This window comes from Pholcus phalangioides, unplaced genomic scaffold (genome assembly GCF_987345545.1).
Source record: "Pholcus phalangioides strain wild (caught in Gottingen) unplaced genomic scaffold, Ppha-v1.0 ptg000001l_1, whole genome shotgun sequence".
NCBI lineage: Eukaryota > Metazoa > Arthropoda > Arachnida > Araneae > Pholcidae > Pholcus > Pholcus phalangioides.
In genome coordinates this window covers 2,144,674-2,155,395 of record NW_028301594.1, presented here as the reverse complement: position 1 = coordinate 2,155,395, position 10,722 = coordinate 2,144,674, and the positions used below count along the sequence as shown (strand labels likewise).

The following is a 10,722-nucleotide window of genomic DNA, read 5'->3' as shown; positions in this document are numbered from 1 at the left end:
TTAAAGATTAAAAAAAAAATTAAAATAATTTTTTAATTCGGGTAATTGTTAAAATGACTATAATTATAATCAATAATTTCTGAATGGTTATAATTTGCGTATCTAAAAGTATGCTGAAAATATTTGAAAAGTTTTTTTTACGATCCCCAAGGCTTTTTACTTGAACTGTTTGTTTACAATTTGAACGTCCACGACTCAACGATGCTGTAGCCAATTTTTATGTAAATGATGGCCACCTCTAACCTAGGACCTGTGTTGAAAGATTTGGAAACAAAATTGGAGGAACTGTATCATAAAGCTAAAGGTAACTAACGCTCAGTAATTCCGTATTGCGGTAACAATGGTGATAGGCTGTTGTTGTTATTCCTTACTAGGAATGTGTGTCAAATTCTCAGGGTCATATTTCCGAGAATAAAATCTATATACTGCACTGGATTTAATTCTACGAGGTTAAAATAGCGCAATGATGAGGTCCCGGTTTCCAATGGGCAAGAAGGTCTCCACAATTTTAGGGGAGGGGGGCAAAGATCTGATAATACATATATTCACTAATCAAAGAGTTATTTTCCCACAGCACAAGTTCCCCAATTACTGTTTAACCACGACATCCTTATGATAAAGTTGGGCATTGGTAATGGCTACATTTGGGATGTGAGCTGATCTTCCCGTTCTCTCCACAGAGAACAACGAGCTTACAAGGGTACAAATATTCAATCATTTATGTGAGTTTTCGATGGAGTAGGTTTGATGTGTGACATGTGTAACGTGAATTGCCCTAGTGTGGCACAGTGTCCACTCATCAATAGGGAAAACAGCACGTCTGTTTTCCTACAGACCATAATACGCCTGTGCTTTACGTCGACTGTGATTGGGAGACTTTCCAGAGGAGTCAAATGTGTTTTGCCAATCTTCTCTTCATTTTTGTTGTTTTCTTTCCTTTCTCTTCAGACCAGAGTATGCGGAAGACAGAACAACTGATGTGCCATGCTAGGAAAACACAGACGTGATAAAATAATACATTTCTGCCCACTCAAAACGGTCCAATTCGGTTCACTCGATGAAAAAATAAAAACTGCTCCTACTAAAACTCTGCTTTAAAGTACAAACATGCTATTACAAGGATACAAGTATTCTGTATAGAAGTGTAGAATGATTTATCTCATAATATGAAAAATAGATGGCAGCAATAAAAATTCAATCTCAATACTAGTAGGGTTCCCAGGTTTGAAAACAGAAAGAAAAACGTCTGCACACGTGTGTCCACCCTTAGTGACATCACTCATCTACACAATAGATGGTGACACTATTCTGACTTATAAAACTGGCCACAACAATAACTTTTGTGAACTTTAAATCAGAAGTGCTAAAATAAGCAGAAACTGGAAAAATTCTTGGCGTTTCGATGGCTATTGGTGAATGCGTATGGGGGGGGGGACGACACTCATATAAGGGAAGAAATATATGTTTCAAAGAAGGAATAAAAGTTTTTCCCAGAAAATAAGAAAAATAATTTCCTCCGGAAACCTGAAAAGAAGGACAAAAGGCTGAATTTTCTGAATGTAGGAGGATGCTTGAAATGACATCAAAAAGGAGGACGGTTGATAACTCTAAATACTAGATATGCACTTGAACTATTAGGTACACATGCACACTTCTGGCACAACACATTCGACAGAAAATTGCCTATGGCAATTTTTGGAGTTGTGCTCAGTTTGAAGGAAAGACAGCACTTGTAGTTGCTGGCAGGGCCCAAGATTGTTTCTCAAATAGGCCTAATCTTTTTACATTATAAATGAACAAGTATTTCTGTGTTAAAAGTCCCTTATTTCATTGGTATTATTTCTTTTATTTTACTTTGCTATGGCCAGCTTTATGGAATTTGTTTCACGAAATCGATGATACAAGCTAAATCTCAATACATCTCTAAAGCCTATAATTTTGAGCAAAAATTGAATTTGAGCAGTTTGAAAGTGAAAATCCTACATAACTATATTTTTTATAACAATAATCACCTATATAATAATATTACTCTGATCCCTATGCACTTTTCATGGTACAGTATTAATATATTCCATCAGTTAATTCCCAATATACTGTATATGGCTGTTTGGCAACTATGTTTTTATCAGCAGATCCAATTTGGGCTATTGGTTAGGTTTACAGGCAAGACAGAACGCTGAAAAAATCGAAGTTTTAGCATCAGGGAGGATAATGTTGACGACATATTTGTATATTGGTGTAGTAAGAAACTAGGCGACAAAAAAACTTTTTGTTTTGGAAATTAACCTATACTCTGTCGAAGAGGCATTTCTCTGGTTCTTTGAATATCATTACACAGTATAGGCGTTTCATTGCATTCAAATTGGAATGATAAATGAAACAAATATGAGATTTTAAAGTAAAACGTTCAATCTGAAAAAAAAATATTTAAAAATAAAAAACTGAATAAAAATGTGAATTACTATAATTACTATATTGGTACTCTGGCCACATTGTAAATTGAGTAGCCTCTTCACACATTTGTTCATTAGCTCCATAGCTTCACACATTTGTTCATTTGCTCCATAGCTTCACACATTCATTCTACATATCATTGGTGAACAAATCTTCCATACATAGGGTTTACCAGGGCTTGACAAATTGAAGAAAAATGCAGGTGCCAGCCAAATTTCTTAAGAGCCAAGCATATTTTTAACCATCTGAATAATCTTTTTTATACTTGGTGATCCTTTTTCGTGTTGGCAGGCATGCTGAAATGAATTTTGAAAATTTTATGTTATCCTCAAACCCCGATTTAGTGATCACACATGAAGAATTCTAGATGCCAATACAAAATTTAATTGTGATTCCAAGTCAAGTCAAACTCGTTACAATGCCAGAATTCTGTGAAATGAATGGTGATGTTAATTAAATCAAGGCTTGACTATGTTAATGAATAGTAAGGAGTTTACTTAAAAATTTTTGCTTAATTTGGGCAATTTTTTTTCTCAGTATTATTCAAAAATCATTGTTACTTTGAAGTGAAATAAATTTAAAGACAATTAACAATAATTTTTTTTCTCCCTCAAGATTCAGTCTGCGATGAAAATGAAAGCTTTGACCTCGAAGAGTTTTGGAAATACTTTGGTATGTAAAATTTTCTTTTTTTACATTAAGACATCTCATAATGCCACCCCTGGGGGACAGAATAAAAATGGCTTCATAAGTGGGATGACTTGATAATGAGCTTGCTCAAATTTTTAATCATACTGTCAGGACTTTTTTAAAAAGGTTATAAGCTGATGAAATTCAAAGTGGTAGGCCTTATACTGTGATCTGACATTATCTGATTTCAAGTGCTCTTTAGTGAATATACTGGTAATGGTGAAAGCTTGATTTATGAAACTATTTACTGAAATTGTAATTTTTTGCAAATTCAATAATATTTCTCTGTTTACATAAGGTAACTTAATGATTGGTGATTTTTATTTCATCTATTTTTCCACACTTGTATCAATTCCTTTGTTTATTCAGTTTTTCCAATTGGAGACATTTAATATGCTTTACCACTAAAGTGACAAAGCATATTGTAAATGTATTTCCAAATAAATATAAAAAAATTTGAAAATTATAAATGTTTACTCACGAAAATGATCACCAATGGTTTGAAATAGAAATATACATGGGAGTGCGTATTTTTCATTTTTCTCTCTCTTAGTTTCAGCAACGAAACTGTTGTCTCATGAAGCAACCAAGTTTTCTATGGCTTTTGCAAAACCTCCCATGCCTTCATTCGATGAGTGTCAGTCTCTGGTTAATAACATTGAAAAAGTCACTGATAGCCTTGTAGCCTTGTTCACAAGTTTCCCATCCTGCAGAGGTGATATATTTTTCCTCCTCTTCTGAATTTATATAATTTGAAATTTGAATGACATTAAATTTTTAGTTTTATATAAACATATCTAAACTGCTTTTTACTGATCCTCATAAAATAAATAGCCAAACCAAAGTACTTAACTATTACTAACTATTAACTAACTACTTACTTTTGATAGTAATCAACTCACTTTCATTTCACCTCAATATCAGCACTCAAATATATTCTAGTGTGCATCCAAAAGGTTAAAAATTTGCCTTTGAGTAGTTGCTGTTGAATATGCGTACATACATGACACTGCATTTAGGCATGCGGCAACTTCACTGGATGGTAAAATTTGAGGGGCAGTTCTTGGAAAGTACAGTCGTCGTTTGGTATTCGCAGGGGATTACATTCTGGGGATTGCTCTGATTATGGAAAATCCTCGAATAACACAAACCATAAACTTATGTTTTATAGTATATTGTATATTGATTTATACCGTATCTGCTTTGTGTGGAAGAAGTAGAATGAGGGAGGGGTCCAGTGATTCTAGACAATGTTTTCTGATGGAACAACATGAGTCTGTTAGCCGTTTCTTCTAAATTTCATTTAATTTGTTAGAGTATGGTATCAAGAATTCCTCTACCAATTTTCTTTTTACATGTGAAAACATACCATAGATGGGTCTGTTTCATGGAAGCAATCCATTGCCGATTTAAACTTTGAAGCCCTCGCTATGTTGCTGATAGTGAACTCGTCTTCTACTTTGCAATCTTAAACATCTTCATTGGATATTGCTTCGGTTCCAGAAGCAGTCAGCTCGATTACTGCTAATTAAGTCTCTAATTTCTTCTATGTGTACATCAGTAAACGTTTCTCCATAAACAATCCAGAAAAAAGTGTTTCCACAGTCCACATTTTTTTCCATTGTTCATAAAAAATACTGTGAGATGTGATTTATTCTTTCCCTCAATGCTTACGGGTTTGCAGAACAATGGTGATTACAGTATACAAGTTATGCAATACATAACATACATACCACTTTTTATCGCACCCACAGAAAAACAGTACTTCCTACATGTGGGACGTGGATCCAAGGCTAACAGCAGATGTAGCTACAGCAATAAGTGATCAAATTATAGTTCTTATTTCTTGACATGATTCTTTGAATAGATTCACTGATGCTGTAACAACAAGAAACCACAGCAATGAAGCTATCCCTTATCAAAGTTTTGAATTTTCCTTGCAATTTTTTTTACTTTCAGAAACATTTAAACAACAGAAATTTGTGCAATGAAAATTCATTAATAAAATTTAAAAAACTACTAATAAACAAAATCAATGTGATTTAATTTATTTATATAAACTTTTTTTTTCTCTTTACGAATGTAATGAGGACTGAATATTATATCTTGAACTATGCCATCATTGGTCTATTGTCTGCCCATACTGTACATCATTGGTCTATTGTCTGCCCATACTGTACATCATTGGTCTATTGTTTACCCCCCCAATATATATAGTATGAATATGCCCTGAAAGATTACATAATCCATTGGGCTAATACATAAATATTAATATATATGTTATATATGTTTTTATATATTGTGTTTGTATTGCATGTGTTTTATTTTTGTGTGTGCTATTTATATTATGTGTGTAATAAATTTCAGTTTCAACAGTCTTGTAGAAACATTTCAGAAGAACCAGAGAAACATTTAGCTGGGATTTTTTAAATATTTATTTAACACTGCAACTTATATTTTGTTCTGATACACAAATTTTCATCTCAAGATTGTTTTCGGTGAAATTTTGTTGAATATCGATGCAACTTATATTTTGTTCTGATACACAAATTTTCATCGCAAGATTGTTATCCAGAAAACTGGGGAAGAGACCGCGAATACCAAATGTCGACTGTATGCGTGGATACACAAAAGGGATGGTGTTCGTGCAACCTGCTTGGTGGTTGGACACTGGGGCATAAAATGTTTAGCTGCACAGGAGCATAAGCCTTCTTAAATATTGACTGTTTACACATATCCATGGTTTTAAATAGTTTTATTTTTTCACACGGTATTATGTCATCAATTTCAGGTAAGACTTTATTGGAAGAAATTCGGAAGTTTGTATGCCCAGTTGTGCTTGCTGTAAAAGAAATGTCTCTTGCTGCAGCCCAAAGATCTAGGTAAGATACTCGTATAATGTAAATGAATATAGGTACACAAAACAGTTATCACTAAACTTATGCAACCATAGTTCTAAATCTATGCAATTTAATGAATTCATTTAAATTAATAATTTTCTGTAATATGAAAGACTGTTCAATGATCTCTAATGGAAAGTTACCAATTAGAAAGTTCTTGAATCCAAATTTAATCTAAGGTAAATGCACCAGTGGTTGGCTACTTAAGAACATTGAATTCATTATATTAAAATACAGGACATTTACCTATGTAAACCTACAAGTAGGACAAATACCGACATTTGATAATTATGTTTTAACATAATGTACACCAGGGTTTAAGCTACGGTCGCATTTTGCGAAAAATGTGAAAGAAAATCGTAGAATGCGCAAAAAGTAGCAGCCACTTTTGCAAAAATGCGTACAGGAGGTACGCAACGAGACGTCCAACCATAAAACATTACATTAGCGTTGCAGCATTTTGCTAAAGCTTTTCCTCCCATTTTCGCTTTTTTGCGAAAGGAATTTTTTATCCAGCTTAAACCCTGATGTACACTCTTATCAATCATTGTTATTAGATAAAAAGTTGAAGACTTGCTTCAAAATTTTGTAAAAAAAATAAAAATGAACACACTTGAAATTAGAGTGGCACATAGTATCCTAATGTACCAGTAATCCTCTAACATTGATAAAAAAAAAGGACAAATTTATACTTTACCTTCATTATTATTAATATAACTGTAAAAAGAACACAATCAAGGGAAAAATAATGCGTTTAACAGGGATGTCGGTAATAACACTTTCTATTGAAAACTCTACTTTTTTTTATTAAAAAAACATGGTGGTGAATTTTACTGTGGTTATGATGCAGTAATATCTGGAAAATTTTACATTGACCATATTTTCTACTCAAACACAACTTTGTTATTTCTTATTGATCTCAAATCTTCAACAGATATTATTTTTCCCTTGTATTTCCTGAACTATTCATGAATGCACTTTTGAGACTATTTTTAGACTATTTTAAGTGACACAAGGTCACTGAAGATTCTTCCATTTTTCTTTTGATATGCTTTATTTACTTTTCCTCTCGATTTTGTCTGTTTCCAAAGCTTTGGTGTGTTTTTTATTCGTTTTCTAAAGTACTGAAACGTTTAAAAAGTTGCCATGCCTTTTTTTTTTTGGCCTACAAATGTCTGCATATCTAGCCAGAGAAAAGAGCTTTTGAAAGAAAAATATATTTTTAATGCGCAGTAATGTATGTTATATGCCCAGAGCAATAGCATTTAGATTGTTTACAAAAGACATCTCTCTAGCATGATTGATAACTGCAAGAAAGCCATGTGGCCCGCTATTGGAACAATTAAAAAATTGGCACAAAAGTGGGCCTTAAATTTATTTACCATCAATTTCATGTCCTTAAACCACAATCTATAAAATATTCAGAATGTACTGATATGAAATAATGACACTTTAAAACAAAATGAAATGTACTGTGGAAGGGGGGAAAATGTTTAAACCATGTCTTACAAAAAGTAGTAAGGATCAGTTGAAGCATTTCCTTTTCACCCACTTTAAAAAAAATTCATCCAGCTTCAACACAAATTGAAAACTAAACTGACTTGCTATATGGTAGGACAAAATTCAAACTATTCAGATTTTTTTTCTTGTAATTAATCTTTAATATTGAAATACTTTTAAGAAAAGTGGGCCAATACTGGCGCACTTACCTTATGTGCTTAAAATGTATTAATATTTCAAACCTATTCATAAAAATGTGCTATCATTTTTTTTGGTATGACTTGAACTTTATTAAAGGTATTGATCTACCTATTGCCTGTTCTAGCTCTGCTAACATGAAATATATGCATTATCATCAAATCACTATGAGACTAAACCAGAAAAGCAAAAGCTTTCAGTTTTCTGATTCATGTTCTTATATTTTAATTGTTAAACAATTAATAGCATGTTACTTGTTCCAGCAAAAATGTTTTACAGACCGTGGGTAACGTTTGGGAGAAATGTGAAAGAGTAGACAGTCTGCCTAAAGGTAGATATGTTTTTTTTTTCTTTCTGTTTTTTTTGTGATAAGTACAAATAAGTTTTTCTGGGAATAATAAGATTCATTGGTTTCTAGATAATAAGGAGGCTGTACTTGCTGTCTGTGATGCTGAATATTCTTTAGTGAATGATGCTGTGTCTGAGTTAGTTGATGTAAGTTTTCATACACCACAATTTGTTGCGCTCAAAATTTGGACATACTAACGACTTATTTTCACTATGTCTTTACCAGTAACTTTTTTCTTAAGGAAAAAATTTTCACTTGAACTAGGGTTCTTGAAAAATTGCTGGAGTACTTGTGATGATTTAAAAAATGGCAATATGCATTTAATCTTTTATCTACCACATTATAAAAAGTAGAATACGAAAATTGTTATAAATATTGTGAAAATAATAAATAATTGTCATGTGTAAATCATTCAGGTGGTCATTTTAGTCCTAATTAAAGACAAGAAAATTAGAAAAATACTGTTTTTCACATTGTATTAATTAGTTACATAACAAATTATCTAACCTGGTACTTCAAAGTACCATCAGTAGATGATGGGTTAATTCCTCTGTCTTTGTGCAGTGATAATTTTCTCCTTCATGAAAGTTTTAGAACAAATTATATTTTTATATCAGAAGGTTATGATTTTTTAGTGAAACTGAAGAAACTTTGCAATAATTAATTACAGGCTTTAGAAAGTGAAGCTGACAATAATGAGGAAGAGATGCGGCATGCTTTCTTACAGAATGGTATAAGAATACCATGTCCTGACAACTGGTCTGATTCAGATCGTGATATTGTCATACCCAGTCTTGGACTTATAAAAGCTTGCAAAAGTGTTCTGAAAAAATCCTATTCTTCAATTAAAGAACGAGCTCTGGGTGATGACGAATCTCTAATGGAAGAGCTAGATGGTTTTGTTGGCATCGTTGGATCAAGCAGTTCCTATGTGGATAATCTTGCATCTTCTCTTTACCCTCCGTTATATCGTTCAGCTGTGATTGATCATGTATGTTACATTTGATAGCAACTTGCATTTTAAAAACATGAAATACTGTATTTACTTGCATATAAGATAAGATTTTTATTCAAATTTTACTGCTTTAAAAATTTAGATCCTATTTGTGCAAGCGATATTCATTGCATTTTTTAAAGTAATTTTTTTAGGATTGCCTGAGGAAACTGTATACAGACTGGCCTACTGCAAAAAATCATGAGGTGACCCAACTGGCCACATCAAACAGGCTAATGCTCACAACTTGCTACTTGTTGTAACAAATCTGGAGGCAGAGTCAGAGTAGACGAAAGATTATAGCATTTTGAAACTTGGATGTTTGCCTTAATATGTGCATTTTATGCAATTATCTGTGAATGAATGAAATAAAGAATAAATTTAGTTTTCCTCATTTTGATCTTTAAAATCATACCTTGTCCTATATGCAAGTAAATACAGATAATGTTTTATTATAATCAGTTCATTAATTTTGTTTGAATGAAGAGTATCTAAGATATGATTTTTATAATAACCACTTTCTGATAGCAAAATATATTGCTCCTGTTTTAGCACTTCCTAGTGAATTCTATCTCTTCTCCTAAAAATATTACATAGATTTTTCTTTTCTCCTAAAAGAGAATTTTTTTTCATTTATTACACATACATGTTCTTTATTTACCAATTTAATGATTTAGGTGAAATAATTTTCTTAAAATCACTCGTTTCTTTCTACAAATATTTTTGTATCATTGTGATGTTGTCATGGTTCCAGCTCGTTGAGGTGCACAGGTTCGATCCTAGGGAAGGATACAGATAAATTCTTTCCCTACTGAACCTGAGGAAATCATTTCCAACCCAACTGGTAGTGAATTGCTATATGGTGATATGACCAGAGTTGTTGGTGGTAAAATAAGAGAAGCTGGTTGAGGTAGATTGCAAAGATGATTAAATGGTATTAAAAATGAAGTCTCTCTAATCATTTTTTTTTTCCTTTAAGGGCTTGTATGTACATTCCAACAGTAAAAACCTCCTCAACTATTTGGAGTAAGTAGATTCCTTATAAGTCAAGTTTTAAATTACCACTTATTTTCATGTGATTTAATATTTTCAGGGAATAATCTATGTCATACCTCAGAAAATTTTAAGGTCCAAATTCATAATGAAAGAAGAAATAAGAATGAATGAAAATTGATATGTCTATTTTTTTTACATTAATCAATTTTTTTTTTCACTTATAGAAACAGCAGTCACCTAATTTCAAGAGCTGAATTGACATGGGTTGCATTTTTACACACAGCTCTTGATCACAATTGGGCATTGATAAACGAAAGGATAACCACAGACTGACTGTGGTGAATATGACTTGTAAATGTTTAAAATGTTTTATAATAAATAATTCAAAACTTAATAATTATGCTGATTTTGACTATTTGAGAAGCAATTGAAAACAAAGATTTTTATATTTTAGTAAGTAACCACATATTTCAGTTTTAAGTTGTTAAATATGAATTAGATATTGTGAGAAGTATCACAAACTCTAGAATATTGTGCTTTGAAAAACATAACAGCCACCACATGTTTAGAGAGGTACAGTATGTGTTTTTGATATTTGCGAAATTTCCCATGCATGGGAAAAAAAGGGTCATTTACTTCAC

General features: G+C 32.2%; 1 protein-coding gene across 1 annotated transcript; it reads left to right on the top strand.

The window, feature by feature from the left end:
• The first annotated feature begins 163 nt into the window (after window positions 1–163).
• Window positions 164–10,474, top strand: LOC149089662 (cyclin-D1-binding protein 1 homolog). The gene is made up of 9 exons (XM_089234713.1): window positions 164–304; window positions 3,070–3,126; window positions 3,698–3,859; window positions 5,936–6,026; window positions 8,006–8,073; window positions 8,161–8,237; window positions 8,762–9,082; window positions 10,065–10,111; window positions 10,306–10,474. The coding sequence occupies exons 1-9, from the start codon at window positions 226–228 to the stop codon at window positions 10,412–10,414; spliced, it is 1,011 nt and encodes a 336-aa protein (XP_089090839.1). The 5' UTR covers window positions 164–225; the 3' UTR covers window positions 10,415–10,474.
• The last annotated feature ends 248 nt before the right edge of the window (window positions 10,475–10,722 follow it).

What these genes read in the sequence shown, in the direction of transcription:
- LOC149089662 (XM_089234713.1), top strand. Translation starts at nt 226, where the DNA reads ATGATGGCCACCTCTAACCTAGGACCTGTGTTGAAAGATTTGGAAACA. An exon ending in ACTGTATCATAAAGCTAAAG is followed by an intron (nt 305 to 3,069) that starts GTAACTAACGCT and finishes TTCTCCCTCAAG; the next exon opens with ATTCAGTCTGCGATGAAAAT. An exon ending in AACCTCCTCAACTATTTGGA is followed by an intron (nt 10,112 to 10,305) that starts GTAAGTAGATTC and finishes TTTCACTTATAG; the next exon opens with AAACAGCAGTCACCTAATTT.